General features: G+C 36.5%; 1 protein-coding gene across 1 annotated transcript in view; it reads right to left on the bottom strand.

The window, feature by feature from the left end:
* HHIP (hedgehog interacting protein) overlaps positions 1 to 26653 on the bottom strand; it is a 70814-nt gene that overhangs the window by 31408 nt on the left and 12753 nt on the right. The window contains exons 3-4 of the mRNA XM_075709508.1: positions 24584 to 24740; positions 23562 to 23763 (exon numbers count right to left, since the gene is read on the bottom strand). Coding sequence (XP_075565623.1) covers positions 23562 to 23763; positions 24584 to 24740 — 359 coding nt within the window. The remainder of the gene's footprint in view (positions 1 to 23561; positions 23764 to 24583; positions 24741 to 26653) is intronic.

Genomic DNA, 26653 nt, shown 5'->3' with positions numbered 1-26653 from the left:
GAAAACGAATTATTAATACCTCTTTCAGCTTCATTATGGAATTGTGTTATATTAGTTCATCCTTTGCTAGGCTGTACACAAAGCATTGCTTTCATTTGCATCCACTGTGGAACATGCACATCTGCCTTTCAGGTGAGAATTTATGACTGTGCAAGGCTTGAATTTTCCAAGCTGTTTATGTTTATGTGTTATGCATGTACTCACTACCTACACATATAAACATACACATGCATCCGGCATTTAGGTGAACATAGATTTCCTTGTCCCTGTAGTTTAAGTTCTCATCAAATTTAATTCTTTTTTGTAGTCCCAAAAGCAGAACGTGAGTGGATATAAACAGTGCACACGTTTGATTTGCATATCTTAAGGCTTAAATAAATGCTGTTGAACTACCTAAAATAATTTATTTTATAGTATAGAATAAGTTAATATTGTTATGCCTACAATATTCAATTCCAATGTTGGGGAAAAAGGGTTTGAAAAATGTGCATTTAATGTATGTGCCTGTGTTTTTAAAGAACTCATTAAATTATGGTTGTACTACGTATTTTAAATATTGACATTTCTGAGTGGGGTTTAATTTTTATTCTGCCAAGCGTTGTAAATTCCTGTTTTGGATCCTGAGGATTTCGGTGGAGGTGGAAAACCACTAATAATTTCTTCTTGTTCACGCAACTTGTATTCACTTGCATGTTTTAACTTGAAGCAGACCTTTTCTGTTGATGCTGATAACACTGTTCTGAGTATAAACCAAACTCCTTTGGAGTAGGAAAGAGTAACACTTTCTCTAAGTAATGGCAATGATAATTACCTTGATATAAAATTTTGTTTCATAAGGCCCAAATTCAGCAAGTATTTAGGCACGTGTCCAAACTCCACTGATTCTTTTTCTAGTGCAAAACAGGATACCATGAGGCAGCTGATTCTCTCCACTTCAGAGTTTACATGACTTTTGGTGTCAGTAAGTGAGATTTGATACAATGGTGATGAGGGAATATATCAATCAAAAATGCTTCTGAATGAGGGGGAAAAAATTAATAGGAAAAATGGAGACTTCTCCTAATGAATCTGACCCTGAGATTTCATAAAGATTTTTTAATGGTCTGTAGCTAATGTAGTGGTTATGCAGCTAAAGGCATTATCTTCACATCATTATAATGAAACATAACACTGGTATCCTTGACTTTATTAGCCAGGCTTCATTGGTATCTGACGTTATATATTTCCTATTATAAATCTAAATAAGAACTTACATTGACCTGCATTAGACCAAACATTAAACAATTTACTAAGATTACGACTTTGAAAGGGAACTTAAAAAAAAAAAAAAAAGTCTTTTAGACCACCAAGAAACAACCATAAATTTAAGGAAATATGAGGTTTCCACCATGTGACTTCCCCTGCAGAGTTATGCAACAGACTGCTGTTACTTAAAGGTCATACATAAAAAATTTATGGTACATTTTTTAAGAGATTTATAGTGTTTCTATTTATACAACTTATATGTCAACAATTTAAAGGTATAGTATACTAAAATAACAAATTAAAGTCTAATCCCTTTGAATCCTTGATAAAATAGAATGCTCTAATATGTCATCTATAAAAGAGGTTTAATAAATGTATCTGTATTAATTGATGTGGTATGTGTGACGTAATGATTAGCTGTTTATTATCTATTACAGACCATTTGTTCATTTTTATCCTGAAAATCATTTGCAAATGGGGTTGATTAGGGGAGCATTCTTTGTCGCATAGGCCCATTACATGGTGGTGTAACTCCCTTTAAAAGAGCTCTGCAAATCAGTCTCAGAACTAACATTCTTTCAGTGTTGAGATGAATGATGCCATCGATACTATCTAGACCTCTTGTTTCGAAATATCTTTGACCTCAAATACATATTGTTTACCCAAGATGTTGTTGGATTCTCTGGAAGTAAAAATTTGTTAGCTCTATATGAAGGTACCACCCCTTAGTTATTTGCTGAACTTTATGTGCTTTGTGCTGAAATGAAGTGGGAGCAGTTACAGAGTTACTCAGCCTTAACTGAGGCAAGAGAAGGACAAAGAAGACCGAGAGGGGGTAATTTCTCAAATCACTAGAGCTGCTTTACCAGTAGGGTTTGAACTCAGCCATAGGAGTCACATTTTCAACCTTGCCTTTGCACACGTAACCCGTATACTTATGCACATTTACGTGGGAGTTGAGACCGCAAATGCATCATTTTACACCAGGAGTCAGAGCCATATATGCAGGTCTGGCAGGGATTATGGATGCTAAATTCATCCCTGATTTTTGCATATTAAAATAATGCATGGATACGAAGGCTCCATTAGGGCATAGTATTTAACTACCCTAATGTGTGCAAGCACTTTGACACCATAAATACTCATTTCTCATGAAAACAAGTCTCGATAGATAAACAGAAGTCCTAGTACATGAAAAACCTATGAACATGCTCAACCATAAACACTTTGATAATTCCATTGCCTTTGAGGTCAAATATAAACACGGTGCTGAATGGGACAATAGCATTTGGAGAAAGATACTAATATGGTCATGGAGATTTGTCTCTACCTGGTATTGTGGCCTAATCTTGTCCTCAGTAAAGAACCTAAGAATGCAGTCTGGTGGTGGTAAGTTCCTAAAAATAGGGAGGGGAATTCTCCACAAGAGACAGCCTGTGGGTCACTGTGCCACCCACCAGGTTTTAGTTACGGAGTCTCTACTGACTTGAATCACCGTATTTAGTCCCTTGATGACTCCCACGGTATTCCTGCAGGGATGCCCTTTGTCTGGGCTTGAAAAATATTTCTTGCCTTGCTGTGGGAGATACTGTTCTATTGGTCTCCTGGGCTACTGCTATCTCCAGCTCTGAAGATAACATATAATACCTCAGTGGCCCTTCAGAGCTGGAGCTGATACAGTACTTCTCGATAAGAGGACCTCAGCAAAATTACCCAATAGACCTTTGCAAAAAGTACTTGTGCAACCCTGGATTACTGCATTTTTTTCTGTAAAACAGAGTTATACTGGTTCTGCGGATTTTGGATGTTTCTAAAGTTGTGGCACCTTGTGATTTGCCTTTGCTGCCTGAAGAAACATATCGCTATTCCTAAGCTGGTCATCACCCCTTCATCAGCATAATCCATTTCCATAGTAAGAAACTGTTGTAAAGAAATTTGGCTACAACTGTTCCAGCAGAGTTTATAGGTTCATAGGCCAACCCAAGCAGCAATTAATTTAAAAGAAGATGTGATCACTTCCTATCTTTTATGAGCATTAAATAATAGGGTATTTTTTTTCTTTTGGACAAAAAATATTTGACATGTCAAATGGCTAGAATAAAAGCTGATAGTATCTATGGTATTTTTAAATATTAATATCTTTTACAAATAAGAAAATCACAAAGTGTTGGAAAAGAATAACAGGTATGGCATTTTAAAAGCTGTTTTTCTTTATAACTTTAAGTCTAGAGTTTCAGAGAGAAAACACTAATAAAAATTAGTCAGTCATCATTATGATGTCATTCTCATAATTTCCCTTGAAGTAAACTAGCAAGTACAAATAATATTTGTAATGTCTGACATCATCTATGTAGCTTTCCACTGCTCAGACTTTGGGTTAAATTTAGTGATGTTTCCCATTTGTTAGAGAGAACACCTTCTGGGTGGAATGGATTCCATTAAGAAAATCTCTCTGAAGTTAAGCCACCTTTGTAACTTGTTTGAAACAAAACAAAACGAAACAAAGCTCCAAACAGGCCAGGAATGATAGAAGTACAGCAGTAGCAATTTGTAAAAAATTTAATCAACTGTAAGAACCAAACTTTCAGTCCTGAGTCTGAGTGCTCACATGAAAAAAGGAACCATGCTTTTCAGTGATGCTGTCTTTAAAAGAAATAAGCATCATCATAATTGTTTTAGTCAGGAAACAATATTCCCTTCCATGTGATATATGCCCATTGATCATAGTTGAACCTGCAAAGGCTTCTTAGAATCACTCAAACTTTAAAAGTTTCAGAATAGCCGTGGACTCATGTTTTGTTGCTTGTGCTTTGAGATGTTAAGCATTAAAGGACATTTCTAAAAGTGATTCCTTGTTTTTAAGGTTTAACTTAAAACAGCTAAAAAGTGTGTAGGAATCACAGAAAGAGCGATCAGTAGTTCCTCAAAACCAGTCTCAGGTTGACCACAAGCACTAACTCACATTTGAAAATCTTAGTCTTATATTTACATTAATTAGAATACTGTCTATTAGGTGATAATTTATGCATACAGAATGGCCAGCTACTGCCTTTCATCTTCCTTTTTCTTTTCATTCTAAAGTTTTCTACAATTTTTAAAATGGTAATAATTTCATTTCATTATTGCTTTCTATTTGTGACAGGAGATATGTCAGTACCACAAATACTGTCGCAATTCTATGCAATAGCATATGCTAATATGATATGATGTGTTTCACATGAAACGAGTCTTGTTCCACTTGTGGAATACACAGTCTTGCTTTTTCTGTCTCTTGTCCACTGTGTCCTTTCTCAGATGTAGGCCAATGGTGTCTGAGCCATCTCTCCACTCCCAGAAAGGAGCAAAGGAGCCGGGGAGATGGTGGTGAGACATGATCCCGTTGCCTTCCCCAAACTGTCTATGCTGATCTGCTCCACAGTATGACTGGCTCATCAGCATCTTTGTCCTTAACATACTTTTGATCTAGATAAATACATACCAATTGAGTTCATTTTTAATGAAATTATCAACTGGAATTATATCTTTCATTTCTAGTCATCTTTCCAAGATATGCAGTACACAGATGATTTGGACCAATTTAATCCTAAGACCCCTGATAACTTTTTCAGATAATACATTGCATTACTTAATATAAACTTGAAATTTAAGTAAGTATCATTCAATATTTCTGATTTTTTTTGTTGTTGTTAGAAAACTTGGGCACCTGTTTTAAATGGTGTCATTATTTACACATGGTGAGTTCTGCATTTGAATGGATATTAACTAAATGTGGCAGTTGTTCAAATTCAAAGTAGAAAAAATGACTAGCGTTGTCTGAATGTTGTGATACACTGATTCATTATTCCTTGATAAATGCCAAAATTTTCTATTACCCTCCCTCCCAAAAAAAAAGGAATAAGGAATTCACCCATTTACAATCTACGCTTAAATACTGAATGGAACATTTCCTGAAAGAAAAATAGCTAACATAAACATAATTTCTTCTTTAGAAATACGAGGTATGTAATAATTAGCAGAGCCTCACTGAGCTACAAAAACCATATTCCCTTAGGAGAAAAAGAACAATAACTACTGAAAAAAGTGGCAGGCTATACACAATTTGTTGTATCTGAAGAATACAAATATAACTGCTTAAACATATTTAAACAGTGGTAAGTTCACTTCCTCTACAAATTCATAAAGTCACAAATGTTTCCTTGCAGTTGTTCTTGGAGCTGATAGAGGAAAATCTCCCAGGGACATATGAAAAGTAATATATGTAACATGAAAATTGTCCTTTCTCATATGAAGATTAAAGCAAATCGGATATTCTCCAGAAAACCAGCAGGTTCCCCTATTCTCTGCTCGTATGGGCTCTTCCCACAGTCTCACTACATGAAGGACTTAGGAACTTCGTCAGAGCTAATTGTATGGAATGAATGTGGACTCAAACATTTGAAGGCATGCCACAGAACCTCAGCAATCCAGTCTCGTGTTAATTACAACTAATAGTTCATTATGTTGTGGAATTTTCAGCTACATAGGTGCGTGTACACATCTTGGTATGTAGTGTAGCCAATGCTTGCAATTACATTACAAGCCTTGCAAAGTATAAGAGGTGTATTGAAAGCTGGAATTAGTAGAATAAAACGTTGCAGTAAGTTTTCAGCTTTTTAATTGGAAACCTTTAGACTTCATGATTGCAGGAAGAAGCTTGAGAACACAAATCAAGCTAAAAAGTAAGGAGGCAGTGAATTTCCACTCCCCCTGTTTCCAAATGGATTTTTTAAGCACATGGCTTTTAAGCCAATTTCATGATTTTGGAGTCTGCCTCATGAGTGTCTGAATGGACAGGATTGAAGGTACTTTATATGGCTTATTTAAAAATAACATCCTAACCCAAGCTATAAATCACGATAAGTATTTAATGCCTTATGTATATAATAAATATTCAAGTCTAAGTATCTGGTTACAGCAGTGATTAAGAGTTCTGAAAATCAACCCCTTAAAAGACGCTCTTCAGTGGAAATGCTGTTAGCGGTGAGGCTTCTCTCACACCCTTCTACGCACATGTACGGTTGGTAGCCATTAGGTCAACAGCGTGACAGCATCTGTTATTTCTGAAGTGCTGTGCTCGTCTATACACTTGCAAATCTCATTTGAATATTGTTTTCTGAGAAATTTAAAAAATTCTTAGGAGAGAGAGGAGCCAGCCTGATACAAAGCTCTATACCTTACAGCGGTTAAAGCAACTGGATGGGTTTAACAAGAGGGGCAGAAGAGTAAGAAAGATATCTCAGGGGAGGCTATCTCTAGATTAAGGTTTTAATGAGAAAACTTGATCTTCATTGAGTTGAGGAAGAACTACCTCTGGCAGGATATAGCCACGTTCAGAAGGAATGAATTGGAACTGCAGATACAGATTACTGCAGACTTTTTCAGATCCTATTAGATTTGCCACAATACAGGCAGGGGACCGACTGGCTGGGGACAGCTCTGCTGAAAGGGGCTCTGGGGTCTCAGCAGACAGCAAACTGCACAGGAGCCAGCAGTGTGCCCTGGCAGCGGAGAAGACCAACAGCATCCCGGGCCACCACAAGAAGAGCACAGCCAGCAGAGCAAGGGATCATCCGCCCTTTGCTCCGCACTCACGAGGCTGCATCTAGAACACTGGAGCACTTTCCCTGTGTGGAGAGGCTCAGAGAGTGGGGCTTGTTCAGCCTGGAGAAGAGACGGCTTCGGGAGCTTGTTCAGCAAGTGGGGCAGTTAAGTGTGGCAACGAATACAGAGAATGACACCACTAATGCTAGTCTAGGATTTTGGGCAAAATAGTTCTGTGGCAGTTATTGTTGGTAAATCCTAATCAGTAAAAAAATCAGTTCACACATCCCATGTAAAGGTCTAACCTATCAAGCTATTGGTTATGTTGTTACGGACTTTCTCTCATTTTCTTTTTCTGTTTTTACTAGAATTTCTAGTCTTCACCTGAGAAGGTTTCCAAACAACAGTTTCCTTAAAATAGGAAGAGGAATTCTGCACTTCATTCATGGCAGGGACTACAATCTGTAACTTGCATATCCTGAATAACTTCCCTGATCCTTTGTATAGAGCAATGAGTCTCTTTTACCAAACAATATTTAATTACACACAGTAGCACAGCAGGTGGCTTTATGAGCAAGTACCATTGACTTTATATGTGCCTTTGGAGCTGCTTCTCTGAATTTCATCTGTCTTATTGTATATTGTGTCCAATATTTTACAATTTTATAACTGTCCCTGGAAGTATTTCTTGACAACCCTTAGTCACTGTCCATAGCCTTGGAAATGCTTACTGTTGCATCCAGCCCTGATATAAAGCAGACTTTACGTGTGAGTCTGATAGCCTAAATGAGTTCCCAAGTCACCTAGTTTTGCAGCGTATTCAGAGTTTCACATAAAAGATGATTGTGAGATGTCTTGGTTCTGCTCCACACGGAAAAGAAAGAAACAAAATTAACACTAGGATATTTCTGGAAAAGAATCTGAAGCAAAGATTAAAGGTAAGAGTTGTAATAAACTACACCACCAGCAGTGCTAGGACCTACCTGCCCCCAGTTTTATTGACATATGGCACAATTCCCTGTCAGGAAAGCTACATGGCTGCTGTAATTTTGTAAACAATTGGATAATAAATTATAGTAGTAGGAAAGCTACAAGCGAATCCTTCATTAATTGGTGTTGAATCAAAACTATCAAAGCAGCAGCATGTAACAGACAAGTGATTATGTTGCTCAAATGTCATTCCTTTTGTGTGTGACAACTCAATTTGTTAAACTTAATCGTCAAAGAAAAAAGAGAATGAAGAGGCACTATTGCCTTCTCTGAAATGTATTACTTCACCTACTTCCGCTAGATCTTTTTTTTTTAAATTAAATATATTTTTTCAGGTGCCACCAAACAAAAACCCTTTTCAACACTATTTACTCCAATTGTGTCTTGCTGAACTCCTGAGGATGCTGCTGGGTTATATAGTGACAGTGTTCATTCACCAAAGTACTTCAAGCCCTTTTAGATACTGCTTAATACCTGCTTTTTTATAGTTGGATAGCTACTCGTAGTGATGCTTCTTAAATATTTTTCAGGACAGAATAGAATAAGGTGAGAGCTCTTTGTGTGTTTAAAGATTCTTTCTGAGGTACGTTATATTGAATTGTGTGCCATTTCGTTACCTAGATTTAGAAAATTCCTCTAGACTTCCTACCAATGTATTCTAATCTTCTATCACCAGCAAATTTTGCCACTTAGTTATCATGAACTCTTCAAAGTAACAGCTGATTTTCTAGAAGCAATATTAGATTACACATTTTAAACTTCTTTTCAAGATACTGGTTATTTCTTCCATTTGTTTTTCACCTCCTAATTTAGCAGTATACTGGAGGTATGTCCAGAGGGACTGGTATAGAGCAGTTCTTCCCTGAGTGCAGTCTGAACCACAGCAGTTTTTTTCTTTAATTATATGGCTAGCAATCTCTCATACTACTTTCTTCAGAGACACTGTATAAAAACTTCTAGAAATGTAAACTATTTTTTTTCATTATCTCACTAATTCTTTGACAGAATTCTGCTTGTGGCAGCAAATTAACACATACACAAGATGCTTTTTTGACCTAATTTTACAATTATCTTCATTTTTCTCACGCAGGATTTTTCTAGGTTCTCACTTCTCTGTAATTAGCAGGATGACCTTCAGAGCCCTTTTATAGCCAGACTCACAGATAACAGTTAAATTTTGTAAAAATAAATAGTACAGCTTCATTATCTCAACTACTCCAATTTTCAGTTCCTTTAGAGCACTTATTTTTAGGGCAATTCATGCTGGTGCTTTCCATTTCTCTTCTCCCTCTCTTTTTTTTTCTCAGCGTACAGGTGGAGAAACACAAAATGCTACATACCAACTATAGGGTGTGTCTTTCCCAGTCTCTCTTATGCAAAGAAATCAAGCTGTGTCTTTTGCTGTTGTACTCTGTTGGTCTAGCTAACCGGCCTCTGCCAAAGACCATCACCTAGCTTGAGGAAGTTCCTCTTTTATCACAATGTATTAAAAGTTTCTCTGTATTTTTCCCTATTTGTTCTTTAAATTTCCTCTCAAACCTCAGAATGTTGTTCTACCAGAAATGTTTATGGGAAACTCCTACTTACTTTGCCAGGGAAACAATGGCAGGATATAACCCTTATTCTGGTGCTCTGAATTTATATGCTGCTCTATTAGTGTCACTTGAGTTGGATTTCCATTTTATTATAGGATTATTATTTTTTGGGGGCCTGAACATTCCCTCATACCTTGCTATATTTCTCACCTTCTTGATTCCTAATTGTTCCAGTATATACATAGTTTCTCTGAGTCTAATAAGGTACTTTTAAAGAACCTCCATGCTGCTTCTACGGATTTTAATTTCCTAACTTTCCCCTTCAGGCTATTTCTAACTTCCTCCATATAAAAATCTTCCTTTTTTGAAAAGTACTGTAATATTACTACCTCATGGTAGGATCCCATGGGAGGATGTTGAACTTAATTATATTATGGTCACTTTTATTTAGTGGCTCAACCATGTTAACTTCCTGAATCAACTCTCATGTTTCACTCAGGACCTGCATCAAGACTAGATTTGCCCTTTCAGTATTCCAGAATTCTCGTAACAAATGATTGTCTTTGGTGTCTACACACTATTCCAGTGTTATAGTGAGAGGGCTTAAAAATATGTGCCTGTGATATACATGAAAAAGTCACCAGGAAATACTTGTTTATTCAATGCCCTTTTAAGAGTGCCTAAAGTCTAAAGGGCTTAATTGTCAGTGAAACCACATGGAGTTTTCTAAATTCAAATATTCCTTCTCTGTGCATGAATCAAACCGTATGTTTGGGAGGTCAGTTACACATCTAACTCTGCATGTGTTGAAATTCATGGTCATGCAGCATGAATTCTTGCAGGTTAAATATGCTACGGTTACTTAAAATCAGCAAATTAAAATCAGCAAAATTACTGGTTCTCCCATGGCTTGAGAGCCTAAGCCCACTGAAACAGCAGTTGGTTCCTTACATTGTAAAAAACCCCCTGAAACCCAGACTGTATATTAATGATTTTGTGACCCGTAGTAAATAGAAATCGTGACACCTTACAAGTGAAAGCACATTGTGATGTACAGTAATGTATCTCAAGTAATCAGTTGTCGTTAGGCTGAGATTCAGCTGAAAACAAACTTCAGTAATGACCTATATGGTAGTTTTGAAAAGCAGATTGAAATATGGTTTGTCTTTGAACTAGATCCACTGCTTCTCTGAACTTATAAACATGACTTTGAAAGAATGTACACTGTTTTCCTGATTAGAAGTCCCTTTTATTTTTTTTTCCATTACTCATTTATTTCAATCCTGATTTTAAAATCTAGCTCATTAGAAAAGCATTCTCAGTAACAGAAGTTGAAACAAATATAGATATGTGTATCCTCGTTCCGCACAGTGCAAGACAGCTATTACTATTACGTTATAGGAACACTAATATTTGTCTGTCCTAGACTAAATTTCTTTATTATTTTAAATTCCAAAGTGATTACTCTTAAATCTAACTTTTTCTTAAATTTGCCAAATGAGAAACATTTGCTTCATTAATGCTGTAATTTGTGGCTCACATTTTGAAAGCAAGCTGAAAATAATATCTGAAATAGTGTGTCTTGCTGACAGGTAACTTATATTTTTGCAGTTTCCAGGATTGTTTCACTTGTATAAAGCAGTAAAAGTATCCTGCTCTTTCCATTTTTCTTGTACTATAAGAACCAAGAAAGCAGGAATTTGTTTAGCTCATTGGCTCCATTTATCCTGAGCCAAGACCATGATCTTGGAAACCCTTTAACTTGGCTGAATCCAGTACAAAGTTCTTTTCAAAAAGCCAGTGCAATTAGAACAACACAGTGTATGTTCAGTCTCAAAATTAAGACGATAAAGTTTCAAACAGCTAGAACTGAAACACTGAGTAGCATGGACTCAGACCTTTAATCAGTTAAACACAAATCCTAATTCCACTAGTTTTTGATCAAATGAAGAATTGTGTAGTTGAGGACAGCATTAAGAAAACACTATTCTACCTTTTTGCAAGTGGGCAGAATTAACACAGAAAACAAGGAAACATAATGGAAGAAGTGGAAGTTTTATGCAGTCCAGCTTCAGGAGCTTCTCTAAATACTCCAGACAGAGTGACACTGCAATACAAGCAATACCCTTTGCACTTTCTGTTGTATCACTGGTTACTGCTAAGTCGTAATACACATTTGCTAACCAAATTGGCACATTGCAGAGTCTGTTTTGAAATTCAGTGCTTCATTTTTGAAGCTGGTTTTTTCCCAAAACCTCTCCTTCACTGCATATCTAGTACATTGAACACATGAATAAGATATTCTCTTCATTTTCAATGAAAACATCTGTAATTGGTACTTGGATGAATTGCAGCACTTAAGAAAATCAAAGAAATCAAATTCAGTACTAAGGATTCTAGTTCATAAAGTTTCACTTCACCTTCTAAATTATTCACTGGTTGTTGAAGGTACGTTTTTGTTTTATTGACCAAAGGTAGGAATTCTCAGGCCTTATTAAAAGACAATTTTAGCAGTGCTCAGATTGAGAGTAGAGTAGTAGTTTCTTTCACGCATTTTGTCTGGGGTGTTTTTTTGACCATTCATATAAAGTGATTTCAGAAGTTACTAGTTAGTAAGTAGCTAATTAAGTTCATTTCCCTTAGTCATTTGCCACTGTTTTTTCCTTAGAATACTTACTCCTGGAAGTTGAAATATTTATGCAGCTAGTCAAATATAATAAATTTTATACACATTGATAAAATGTATATAAATTTTATACAAAATAGAAGATTATATGAATTGTATTGAACTATGTTCCTTTTCATTCTTTTATTTGTGCCACATACATATTTAAAATACTATTTGAAAAGCCAAATTATTAAAAGGTCCATATAATTTGTAAGGAGAATGTACCTCTACAAGAAGTGCAAAATTTTGCAAGTTGCAAACTACTGACTCATTAAACTACAGCAAAACCACAGTTTTAAATGCTTCTGCTTAAGAACTGAAATGACTTTTAAATTAAGTAATCGATTACACATTTTTTTACCAAGCATTTGTAAATAAAGGGTTTGATCCAATTTTATCTGTGGCCTTCCCAGCCCCACAGACCTTTGGAGAAACATGAATACTGTCTGTGAAATAGTTTTGATTTGTCCCAGTGAGGGGCAACCTAGCAGGGGGCGTAAGACCTGACAGAGGCTAGTTTCCATTAGGCAGTTCTCTAATGTTCTCTACTTTTGCATTTGTCTGTTGCTTCAAACATTTGACATGACATTTGGAACTTCACTGTATTTAGGAGGGCTGTGATCTGTAAGTAGCTGTAGGGGCAAATCTGAGTAATCTCATAGGTGGCTTGTTAAGTTTTATTTGATCTTACTGACTTATTTACACACGCACACACGTGCTTGTTAGATGAGACCACTGACTTCTTGCTGTTTCCCTCAAAAAGTCACTGTAGCGATAGTGTCCTGATAATATTGTCGTGTCATCCTGTAAGGCAATTATGGGGGAGGAAAATATCAGTAATGGAAGCTGCCAACATTTTGCATTGCCTTTCTTCTAATCTGAAACTCTATTTATTTGACTAGACCTTTAAAGTGTTCAAGGTTAGTGCATGCATTAACATACCTAAACATTGTCTGATACTTGATAAGGAGAGTCAATAGTGCTTAGTCACATCTTCACCTAGGCTCCTATGAGGTGTACAATATTATTTTACATTCATTAGTCACAATTAAGCATTCAGTTTGTAATGGAAAGGTAAGTGTTTTCTTTAAGGAAGAGCTTGAAATGATGTCCTGAGAGGAGCTAACTTCCTTCTAATGTGGTTCCTCATGAAAACCGATCACAGTTCCAAAATATTATAAGATACTTCAGGTAAGTACTTTTCTTATGTAGTTTGATATAAAACAATTCTCTTCTTCACACTACAGTGTGACTCAGGTCCATTCATCTACTGGCACGTCTGGTATGTTGTCTCTGCGCTGTTACAGTGATTGAGAATCTAGCTGATAGAGATTCACAGAATTTTTAGGAATATCAAAAATATAAAAGTTTTTGATGATTTACTCCTTCCTTTATTTCTTTTCAAGGCATTCAGTTAGCATAAAAATAATGATTATTACATAAATTACAGTTGTTGCAATTCAGCTGTAGGGATTGCGATTCAGTGCCAGTGAAGATAGATCAAGGTTTTAAAAAGTATCTGCTGTAAATTAAAAACAAATGGTTGAAAGTATTTTGCAGACCTCTCTCCCACAGATTGTATATTCCATTTTCCAAATTAAATCTAAGAGAGAATATTACTTTATTGAGATTTATGGAATAATTTCTTTAAAAATTCCGGCAATATGAGAATGCAGGCAGACACTGACAGCGAACAAAAATAAGTGTCAGCTACTAAGTGGTTTCATCTTTTGGAGGGGTTTTTTTTTGGGTAATGGGAAAAATTAGTTCTGACTGTTTTTTAAAACTAAAATTATATATAAACCATTAAATTAGGGACAGATCATTTGTCCAATTTTAACTGCACAGGGGATAAAATGGGTGGAAAACATGATAATATACCAGTGCTCCGTTGGAGGAAGTGTTCCTCCCTCAATCCAACTTGCTGATCCTGTCTAAGGAATAGAACTTAAGAGCTTGGGAGAAAATGTGTGTAAGAGGATGTAGAGGAAATTGGTTCTGTGGCATCTAGGGGAAGTATATACAGAAATAGCAGTTGGACTATATTAACTATGAAAGTATATACGTTATTCAATTTTTAATCTCTCTCAAGACAAAGATATGACCCATTTTCTGTATGGCATAGCACAAGGGATGTAACACCAGGGGGAATCATATAGCTGTGATGGACAGGGCAGTACACAGAAGTCTCAAGGAAACAGTACTGTTCTTGAGAGGTCCAGTACTTCATCGGTTTCCTGAAGTATTCCAGGACCTCATTACAGATTTTGGGGTGTCCAAGAGCTTAAAGGGATGATGAATCTTGGAGCCTTAGTGGACTGTTAAACCTCCTCCCATTAAAGAAAAACATGTGGTTGAAACTGTGTTGGCTAAAAACCATGGAATTTTCTGCGTAACTTTATTCCTTCTCTGCTGTTTTGTGTTGGATATCATGATTTGCCTGTTATATTTCAGCAAACGCAATAATTTCCTTTTAATTAGATAATTACCATGTTATTCATTGGTTTTGATCACTTCTAAATTCAGCTTTTGGTTTTAACAAATGCAGTTTCAGAAGATGATGGATTTTTACATTTTTAAAACCGCTAAATGTTCAAAAAGGATTTGTACACATAACAAAATTAAAGTAGGGATTATCTAGCACTGTGTGTGGGATACAGCTATAATCTATACAGTGCATGGAAAAGAAACTGGCATTCTCAATTGCACTGCACACATCTCAGTAATAACAGGGTATGAGGCATACAATTTCATGGAACACCCACAATGAAAATTATTCTTTCCAAACAGAGAATTGTTTTGGAATAAGTGAGGTTAATTGGCACCATGGGATTCCTCTCAAGGAAACACAGAACATTAAAGTCTACACATGTGCATGTAAAATGATAAAGTATTATCTTCTTTCCCCTCTCAGCTCCTCAAATCTAAGACACGCTACCCAAAATCAACAGAAACGATTATGTTTTGTTGATTCAAATTTCCTTAGAATAAACTGGCAATTCTTCATCTGGTCAGCTTACAACCTGAGAGTCACCGCACTGTTCCACAATTGCTAGCTTGGGTATGGTTATCTAGTGCAGTCTCTCACACAAAACCAGAGGTCTCTAGAGCTTTTGGCACATGCTTTTCAGAATTGTAAGAATCAATATTTTCTGTGCAAGCAACAGAGCTATATGGTGATAAGATACGGCCTCTTTCAAAGGACTGTTGTGCCCCTATTAGGATTAGAACCAAAATCTGCAAATGGTTAATGGGAAATCCAGGCACATTTCACTGACATTATATAGGCTTCGGTTAAAACACTGATTGTATCTTACAGTTTCTGACTACAGTTGAAGTATATTAAGTCCTCACAAAAGTATTATCACCCTCTCAAAAATCGTAAAGAACTTATCACTAATAAAGAAAAAAATCTTCCTTTTCATGAGGAAGGCTGAATTCTCATGCAGGCTGTTGTGCTGTGTGCACTGTGTCTATTTCATTAATATTTAAGGTCATTATAAACAAGGACATTCTACTTGGTTTATCTTCAAAACGTCCTGTTCTTTCACATGTTGGCCATTTGCAGACCTTAACCATTATTTCTGTCCTAGTTTTCTGCCCCAATTACATCAAGACATTTAAAACCAATTAATTGTGATTCCTAGTGGGCAGGTCACAGGTGAGGTGTGGCCTCGGAAATGACGTCTGTTGTGCTGCAAGTCTGACTGCAGCTCTTCTGACCAGCTGAATGAGTGAGAAACCCCTGTGTCCTGTGACCCCATATGACTTCACATGTGAGGCCTGTACTGAAGAACAGTCTTCATCACTTCTGTCTCTGCAGTCTCCAGTGGAAAGTTGAGGTGTATATTGGTTGCTTTGTCATTTTTGCAACAACAGAGACAACATAGCATTTCAGGTTCTCACCAAAGACATCCTAGAATCTCCCCATTCATGTTCTAAAAGAGGAGTTCCAGGACGTCAAAGAATACCCCCAAACATACCACTGTTTTATGCTAATAATTTTATTTCCCTTGCCAGTCTGCCTGGGCCTACGCACATATCTTAAATGGACTTACCATTTAATTTGTCTTAGTTAGAAGTACAGGAGCAAGACAGCAAACAGAATTTGTGCTCAGCATTAGTGGAATTAATTGTAGAATGAAATGAAAATGAAATCTGACACTGTTCATAATAGGATATGTGTCATATTATATACTCTAACATTGTTATTTTATCTAGTATCTAACATTTTAGAGGACTACCCCTGTTCTTCATAGACAGATGAGAGCTTGGTCTGGTAGAACAAAGACAGTTCACTTTCCAGAGTTTTCACAGACAATGTTTCTGAGTAACTCTAAAGAGTTGCAGGCCCATTAGGTTGAAGAAGGAAGAAATTTAGATACGCTCTCCCAATTCTCCTTCCAGTCCTAAAGCCTGCAGAGAAGTACATCCTTCCACTGCTTTCTTTTGTCTCCATGCATCAAAATAATCCCCTGTTTGGGAGTAATCAGTCACAAATTTAGTAGCCACTGTAAGTTTGGCTTTCTAGGGAGCAGAGAGCAGAAGATAACCTTTGCCAAGAGTATAAACTAGTGCTTAGTGGAGGAGAGCCCAGCTGGCTCTGTGATGTCAAGGCAAAGAAGAATTTCAAGAAAGGTTCATTTGATTTCACCCTCATCCACATAAGAATTCAGAGGAAAATAAATTGATTGAAATTACTGGACTTGGATGGAAGGATTAGCATGAACCATGTGAATTGTGGGCCTTTTGTCAGTAACATAAATCCTGTGGGTATTGATGGACCGCGTATGTGTTAACTTAGGCCTGTACATCAAACATGATGCAAAACAAATGTACATATCCCCTGTCAAGAGGAATATGTGAGAACTTTTATCAATGATAGAACTGAGCATACAATTCAGCAAATACACAAACAATCTGGTTCTATTCACACACTAAGTTTTAAATAGATTTTATCAGTGGCTTATTGTTTTCTGTAGCGGCACTCCTCACTGCAAAGGCTGCACAACCTATTATAAGCTCCTTGAAACATGCTGTGTCAGTGCTGGAGGTAGTGGTATTTTTTTGATTTTTGTATTTGTATTTTATATTGAATGATCTGAGTAATACATATTCATGTGATTAAATGTTATGAAGGCATAGTAGAAGTTTCACTACTAATCCTGCATTCTTGCAGAAAGCTGTCTATGGTGACAAGGTGCTCATTTGACCCTGAGAAGCTCTGGAATAATTGGCTCGTAGCAGCATAGTTAGCATATTTAATACCTGACAGTCTACTTTCATAGTCCTATACTGAATACATGAATGGCTATGTTCCACAGCACTCTTCATGGCATCACAGAAGATTCCTACCTGAATCACTGGATCACTCATGAATAAGACTTTGCAGGACTGAAAGTACTTGTGCTCTGACAGAAAAACTAACCAACATACAGTAAGGAATATATCTAACTTCTAACTCTTCTTAAGCCTATTACTTGGAAATTTGCTGAGCATACACTTAAAGTAATTATTGTCAGATATTTCTCTATTTTTTTCATTGCAAATAGAATCAGCTGTTAAAATATTTACAAGGAATTATATAGGAATATTGCATTTAAAAAACTTTGGGAATTAAAAAACCCATATAAACTAGTCTTACTGATTAGTTTGAAAGTAAGATGAAATAAAAAGGTGATTATGGCTTAAGGATTTAGGAGAAGTTTCTGTTAAAAAGTAAGTGTTTCGGACAAGGAAAACCATATTCTTAGAGTAGAGAAGAAGGTGACAGAGGTCAAGGAGTCTAACTCATATATTCTGAACAGTGATCTCCAATACTGTTTCATTGATATTTTCTGTCCCTTTTCCCTTCCCTCCCCTGCCCTGGCCTTTCCTTCCTCAGAGGCTTTGGCCTTTATCACAGTATTCTCATGAGATGTACTAAGAATATTTTATTACTAGCTCAAAAATAAAAAGGAAAACCAAAAGATCTCTACACAAGTACAAGTGGTAATTCCATAACGGCAGTTTTAAGGATACCTGTTTTGTAGGGGTTTCTACTCTAGGCACTGTGTGAGGCAAAGTGCAACAGAATGCAGCCATTCTTGCTGGCTGCACAATTTATGACCCTGTCGTCAGCAGATACGCACCAGAGCTACACCAGAGCTCGGTCACAATCAAAAAAGTAGCAATAAACTGAAAATAAGTTAAGGATCAGAGATGACAAGCAACCGAACATGAAGCCCAACTGCAATTCCATACATAAAGAATAATTCAGTCAGTGGATTTATGAGTAGAAAACTACCATGTAACTACAGGGACTTGATTTTACCATTGGCAGTAGTAAGATGTAAACTTGGCTACTTTGTACAGTTCTGAGGTCCTTCATTTTAAAAGGATGTTGGGAAGTTGAATGATTGTAGGGAAGGACTGCAAAAATTATTTAAGGACTAAGAGTTGCAGCCCTAGAGCTACTTAGCTTTTCAGAAAGTATTTTGAAAGGTCATTATAGCATTTAACTCCCAAGAGAAGTGGTAGGCTCTTCCTTTTTTGTTGTTGCCAAATCATACTTTGATGCTTTCCCTTCTGAACAATGTATTTTAGACCAATACATGTTTTTGGGCTCAGGAGACAAGAGAGTGAGTGAAAATTGATGTAATAGATTGTGCTACATTTTATGGTGGCTCCTACTAATCTAAAGGTTTCCAAATCTTAGGAAATAATACAATTAATAATATAAAATACAGCCACAGGAGTAAGGAAATTTGGAGAACTGCTAGAGCATTCAGCATTTTTCTACAAGTCAGATCCAATCTTGAGTACAAGATCTTGTAATAAGAACATATTCAGCACTGCTACATCTGAAGAAATCATTAAATTCAAGTATTTATAATGTTTTGATACTCTTTTTTTCTGCTGAGTGCATTATGGGATAAAATCATATTTGCCCAATACTTTTAAAACATTTAATTATTTTGCCTAACTTTTTGACAATAGATTCAGATACATCAGGACTATTTTTTCTTGATAATTGATTAAGGTGTCCTTAAAAGCCAGTGAAATCAAAGTATTACCATTATTAGTTCAATAGCTTCTCATTCAAACTTTCCACGTCTCTTCCACTTGGCAATAGTTTTAAACAAAAAGAAAATAATGGTAGTGAAAATCAGTCCAACAGAAGAAACAGGTACTAATATTTTCATTAAAAAATTGTCTTTGCTACATAACTTTGAAGTAACAACTGTAAAATGTTGCTCTGTAACTAACAACTCTCTTCACCACAACATAATGGAGCAGTAAATCACCAGAAAAGGGAAGCAGACTTTCAGGGTTTTTTTTCTGGTAAATGCTTATTCTTTTCTTCTACATACATGTCACATACTCGGGGTAGTTTGTAATATTAATGGGCACATTTTCTCCACTACACTGGGCTATATTTTCCTAAATAGTTGAGCCCAGGTGCATGTCCTAGCTTTGAGTTACAGGTGCATGTCTCACTCATGTCCTTACTCAACTTTGGGGTAAAACTGAGGTGCACAGCTTCCTTCTTTTCACCACATTCTTGAGATAGGGATGAAAAGGCTAAGGGTGACAGGAAGGACTTGTCCAAGTGCCCAATCCATACACACATACAACAATACTTATGTAGCCAGTGTGACATAAAATACATTGGAGAGGGCCACAGATGTTGAATTAGCAACTTCTACATTAAGATCCATTCATGGCTTCCAACAACTAAGTTGAAAAATAGAAGAGCAAAAAACCATTCCTGCTAACTGTGCTGTCAAAGAGGATTAGAAATTGGGAGATGTGCAGAGAATTTTTTTTTAAAATCTTCAGGAATGCTGCATCTAATTTTCTCTTGAGTAGGCCCCCCAGGAAGCACAAGCTACCATCACCCATTCATGGCATCTCTCCGTTATGAAATACTTCTACATGCTTGTGCTAATTCCTTCTGAGATACTGGCAGCACATAAAATTATCACTTCTTCTCTTTCATTTGAACTCCTTAAAATTAAATCACATAACTGTCAGTAGATTTTACTGCAGCAACAATTTTCAAGCAGAGACCTCAATAGCTTCAATGAACATTAAAAGCCAATGGACCCATAAAACATAGGCATCAGGTTGTACCACTTTTCTTACTTAATTTCCATTTATATCCACAGACCTTCATAGGAGCGACTGACACAAAGCAACTCCAAATAATCCTATTTCTGTGCTTAGGTTAGCAGGACCAGAGAAGAAGCCGTACAAGCTCACTCACAGCAACGTTAGGGGCTCCAAATGAATTCTATCAACACAGAGACCATTAGTTCCATTAAAGGAACAAACCAGCATCTTTTTTGGAGGGTATCATGGCTGATTGCTATACAATGCAGTCACCTCTCTTCCTCTGTTTTTGTATATTGTTTTTCTCCTTATCTGACTGCCAGTGCTGTGATGAGCGAAATTATGTTAGTGAGATCAGAACTGAAGTCCAGGACTATTTTTATGGAGAAAAGATGTGATTTCTGTTTCTTGGTTATATCAGCCTCAAGATAGTTTTAAGTATATTCTTTGGAAAAACATCATGCAACAGATTTGCTGCTTTGTGACAATATAACAGTTTTATCACTCCTGAATTTCCTCTTTACATTAGAAAAAGAAGAGAAAATCAACCACCACTAATTTACTCCATCTATCAACAAGAAAAATATCTTATTGGGATAGCTGTCCAAAAATGCTTTTCAGAGGCATCGATTTAAATTACCTTTCATTCAACCACAGCTGCATTATTGTTGTTGTTATTATTATTATTTACTAGATACAACATATCTATAAAAGTTTGAAAAAATATTTTTAGTATTGTCACCAGAGTTAAGTATTTGTTCATATTTCAGATACAGACAAAAAGTTAACAGAAACTGCTATTTTCAGACACTTGGGTATAAGAGAGGAAATTTTTACACTTATTTTTAGGGAAAAAGAATTGCTTGCCTTTTCTTGCTACCATTGCTCCAAGGTTGGAAAAGAGGTGAACAGTTTTTGTTTACTTCAATGAAGAGTCTCTATGTTAATTCAAGAATAACATTATATGGATGATGTTATACAGGAGTTGACTGCATATTTGGGTCAACATCTATGAATCTGCATAAATGAACAGAGGACCCAAAAAAGGCAGCGTGTTACCTTGGCAAAACACTTCACTGGAACATATGGGCCTAAGTTTGATCAGTGACAACTAAAACTTCATTGATTTCATTTTACTTTTTCATTTATACCACTATATGAGAAGAATCAGGCGCATTGAGCAAAATGTATACATACAAATTCATCTACCTGACACTACGAGTATTTCTTGAGTAAGCACAGAGAACACATTCAGCGATTCTCGAACTTTGCGTGTGGATGCAGTGTTTTAGGTAGTGGGGGTTTTTTAATTGCTGGCTGCACACTCTCTACACTGCCTGCTGGAAAATTGTCTAGCCACACAGTATTCTCCATTACTGACTTCTAGTTTTAAAGTGTATAACAGGTAAGTAAAATCAAGTACCCTTCAAGCAGTCTATTTTGATGGAATAATTGCTACTGTTGTCACAGTGATCTTGCATCCTTGTAGGTATAGGTAAAGGACCATGGACAATGATTACAGGAATCAGACTGCAGGGAATAAACATAAAAATGTTTAAGAACCCCTGTTTTAAAACTACCATTTGGATTATGTGGGTTTTGTTTTATTCTATTTATTTATTATTTTATGTAATGTACTCATTTCTCAAATTCTTTCCCCTTTCTATTTAAGAGCTGGAGTATTGCTTCTAGGCACATTCCCTTTCTCCTTACCTGTGAAGTACATAAAGCCTCTGTTCTTGCCAGCCTGCATTAAACACTGCAATACAATTATCCTCAGTCACTGGACTGTTATCCCAGGGAATTGAATTAAGACTTTCTAGCTTACAGAACATCAAATTATTTACACAAAATGTTGTAGTTGAAACAGATCCAGTTTAGAATATTATGTGATGGTTAGGGTAGTAAAGACTAAAAAGATTAGGTCACTGATTTAAAACAGAACTAAAAGTTGAATCTGAATCTGAGGGTAGCTGTTGAGAGTCTTATCAAGTACGCTATTAACTATTCAGAAGCATGGAAAATCAGTTTTCTATTTAGGCTTGCCTCCACGTTTCAGCTGTAAAAGTTTCCTCGAGGAAGGTTTGTTTGGGACCCATAGCAGTTCTGTGGAAAGTTTCAGTGTCAGCTTTTCACAAGTGCAAACTATCAGAATTTTCAGTTAAGAAATATGAAACAGCCTTAGACTGATGTTCAAAAATACCCCTGATAAGTCCCTTCTGTTTTGGTAACTTGAACATAATGGTTACCTGCAGAGGCAGAAAGGGAAGTGTTCAGGAAATCACAGAATCATATAAATTGGTTCTTTTCCTGAAAAAAGTGTAATATATTTCATTTCTCTCTCTTTTTCAACACAAACCAAAAACCTCTGAGAATTCCTCTCAGAAAAGACTATCTTAATTGGCTTATTGCCCTTATAGCTGAAACACAAAATGATTAGTTAGCATATGCTATGCATTTTAAATCGATATAGTTTGTCACAATTATTCTTAAAGATTACTCTGTCAAGAGTATGTCAATATATCTTTCATCCATGAAGGCTTTATAATATATAGTCCTGACCGTTCTAGGCAAAAGCTGATTACAACTTAAATTTGCTTTATTTATCTGGATTTTTGCCTTACCACTCTAAAATTTGACAAGAAATCAACATGGAACAACACTAATGACATTTCCAAAGTAAAAATATCCCCCAATAGACTTAGGAGTTCTCCATTAGTACTTATGCCATACCTACATGTAATTTCTTACTTCTCCCCTCCACTGTATTCCCATTGGCACCCATTCACCATTCACTCCCCTGACCACGAAAGTCTTCCCATTAAACACGATGAAAGCTGTTGCACCAACCTGCCCGCGCGTCTGAATCTAGAGAGGCAGTCACTTTTTACATGCATCTCAAATACACGCTGTTTTAAAGCAGCCTCCCACCAAGGGCAGCGTGTGCCACATTTGAGGTTGAGCCAAGAGGAAGCGAGCACCGCTGCCCCTCTCCCGGGGACCCCCGAGCACTCCCAGGCCCCCTCCTGTGTCTGGCTCCCGGGGCATCGCTGAGCACCCGCAGGTCAGGGGAGGCCCTGAGCCAAACTTGCTCCCACTGGAATCACAGCGCAAAACTCGGCTGAATTCAGTGGGATGGAAATGAGCCCAAAGAATGAAAATACAAAGATAATGCTGTGGGGTGCTGGTGTTGGATAGTTTCTTCTGAATTTAAAGCGATGAAAAAATGAAGGGAAAGAGAAAAGTGTGATGAAAGTTATGAGATGCTATGTTTTCCCTACCGAAACAACAAAGTTTTCACTGCTTTGCCAGACAGAACTGTCGTGTCTGTTGTCATTACTCTTCTTTTTTATTATTTAAATTAAAATAATTTCTGAAGAACATTTCTTCCCTTTTTCCCCATATACAGGCTAAAATATAAACAGGTAGAGATAAGTATAAAATCCAACCTTTATTCCACTTTGAACAAGCTTGTGTATATCCAAAAAAGGTTCCTTGAGTATGTCTCCTTCAGGACTGAAAATCTTCACATATCCTTCTTTCTCAAGAATAAAGAGGCGATGGGATCCATCCCCACAATGTACTGCTCCAACAGGCTGCCTTAGTCCACTCACAACCTCCTGAATACAGAAGCAGTTGTGCTTGTGTTTCCTAAAAAAATTTTAAAAAATAGTGAGAAATTTCTTCTTTCTTGTAACCATGACACAACAATGTCCCTAAAAGATAAAATGATTGTTCTGCAGTGATATTAAAACCACAGTTATACAATCCAGAATAAATTATTTCCTTGAATGTATGCAAGCAGATAATACTGAAAATCAATTTGAACTTCACTTGATAAAAATTTGGTTTATATACAAGAAAGAGAAAATTAATTAATCTTAGATCTGAAATGTAGAGGAATAGGAGAGAAAAAAATGAGAACAATTGAGAACAAAAGAGAACAAATGAGAACAAAAGAGAACAATTTATAGATACAGAATTTCTACCATACAATAAACGCAGTAAATTCCAGCAATTTGACAAAATTTGGCTTCTAAACCCTGTTTAAAAATAATGACTTATGATGGGACAATCTAATCTAATTATTTTCACGAAGAAAAATACATGAATGAAATAAATTGAAATAAATACTTTACTAATAAACTTATTGTAGTTGTTTAATAATATTTAATTCAGATAGAAATGACTTCCTAGAACTATGATCCACAGGTTGGACCATAACCAAGATCCACAGGGTGGATCAAACCAGGATTCTGACACCTTTTCAGCAACGCAAATATCAAATGGTACTGAAATATTGAAGCTAATGTAACTTTCTCTTTTGACGTACACTAGCAGCAGCAAAAGAAAGTAACATCTGGAAAACACAGCTGCTGAGCATAAGCACACACTGAGCTGTTTCACTGTGAAAACCACAGGCTTTGCTAGGGGTTTTTTTTCAGATTAAACAGCATTTATCGTTATGAACCTGCTGATCTCTTCCTCTTTGTCATATTCTTCCATGTGGTCCAGGGAGTTAGAAGCTGGCCCTCGCACTTGTTTTCTTGGAAAATCTGGAAAGCATACACCACCATCTTTTCTTGCATAGTAAAAGCAAAACTCATCAGCTGTAGTTTGGAGAAAACCTTAAAAATGCAAAAGAGCATACAAATATTTAGTGTGTTGTCATGTCTGCAGTTTTGTGCTGTCAAACTAATCTTTAAATAGATTGTATATTGAGTGGAAAAAAAAGTAATTTTAAACAAAGTGCTATCTGCAAAAAAAAGGCCCGCTCTGAATAAATACAAACTGAGTATTACCTTTTATAGTTTATTCAGTTGTATTTGTATTAAACCTTATTTTCAGTGTGCTTAAATAAAAATACCAGTTCATTCAAAGTGACACTACAGTTCACTCATTGAAAAATTAAGAGACAAAGTTCAGAGGTGAGGCTGTGATACAGTTTTCCCTGATTTTAACCCTATTAATCAAGTGTAGTATCTGCTGTAAAATAGGTTGAGCAGCTTTCATTTAGCTTTTTTTTTTTTTTTTTTAAGTGGCTTGTTGTAGGAGAAATTTCAGTAAAGACGTTGGTAAAAGACGTGCAGACTTTGTGGAATGCTGGCAGCAAAGGACATCAGTCGGAGAGGTGAATAATTAGTTGCCTCAGAAAGCGAGAAGTACTGCTGAAAACTGCCCTGTGCTGACATGCAGCTGGCCTCTGGCTGACTCCCAGCATCAGAGTGGGTGAACACAGTGTCCCATCGCGAGGTCCACTTCCTCAGCCCCCATCCCCTGAAAAGGGGGATATGTCTCATGCTGCATTGGAGCTGGCTTTAAGCTGGATTGGATGAAAGGTGGTCTTTAGGTTTTAGGTTAAAATGGGAAGGAGTTCGAAGACCCAGGGAAACAAGAAGTTGGTAAAATGAGAGCCTTTGAGGAAAAACCCTGCCGCTACTGATATTACACTATGTTTAATGACAGCAAAAATACCTACTTCTGTCCACAAACCTATTTCCAGGCATTTCTATCCAGTTTTTAATCATTAGTATTAAATCTAAAAAGGTAGAATTTGGCTACTTATACATGCACTGTTTTACTAAAAAGTCGTTAAGGTAATATAACTTCAGTTACCTTCATTCCTCTTTGCATTATTGGCATACAGTGTTAGGATGTACTATGGTGCAGGACATAACTCATAGGATACACAGAATTTGCACTTAATTGGAATTAGAGGCCTAATTTATGCACGGCTTTACCACTTGTGAATAATGCAGTAATCCATAGATCTTGGCCATAAAACCTCTGGCTTACAATGTACAATAAGAGCTGATCAGGGACAGCTGTGTTGCATTGGAAAATGCCAATTTCTTAAAAGCAAAACTGTTTCAGAAACATTATCAGTTTTGACAAAATTTTAGTTAACATGATGTTTCTGGTCCAAACTCAAACCTCTGGTCTAAATGAAAAAGAAAGCAACAGACAGCAAACCTCGTATCACTATACTCCAATGTTTTGTAATTGGGGTGTTTCATTAGGAAGAGGAATATTCAGGTCAATGCCCCTCATCTGTCAGGCAAGAGTTTGACCCTAAGTCTCCCATTTCCCAAGTAAATGTCCTAACAACGACTTTATTAGCTATCCTGGGGTGGTCTCTCTGTGGCTTTCTTCATGGAAAATTTCGAAAGAGTTCAATTTCTTCCTTATGTGGAATAGGAAAATTTTTTAGATCCCAGAATTTTTGTGGAGTGGAAAGCCTTTCCCACCCAACTATACTTCTTTTCATATGTATCTTCCTTTAAAAATATTGGAAAAATAACACGACAAAGCCTGCCTTTGGTTTCTATAAAATAATATCTGGAAACACATGGTAGTATGTTGTGGTGTAAAAGTTTAATTACCATGATTTGGAGCTTCAGTAAATATAATCTCTGAGGAGCTGGTTTTGATTTATAGTAAGTTATTTGGAGAAAATGGGAGATATAATTTCAAGTGGAACAACTGAAGAGGAACTCTGATATAATCACGGAGTACTATTCCAAGGCTTGTAGATATAATG

The sequence above is a fragment of the Pelecanus crispus genome, chromosome 4, assembly GCF_030463565.1.
Source record: "Pelecanus crispus isolate bPelCri1 chromosome 4, bPelCri1.pri, whole genome shotgun sequence".
Lineage (NCBI taxonomy): Eukaryota > Metazoa > Chordata > Aves > Pelecaniformes > Pelecanidae > Pelecanus > Pelecanus crispus.
The sequence above is the reverse complement of the archived record's forward strand: the minus strand, read 5'-3'. Positions and strand labels throughout refer to the sequence as shown.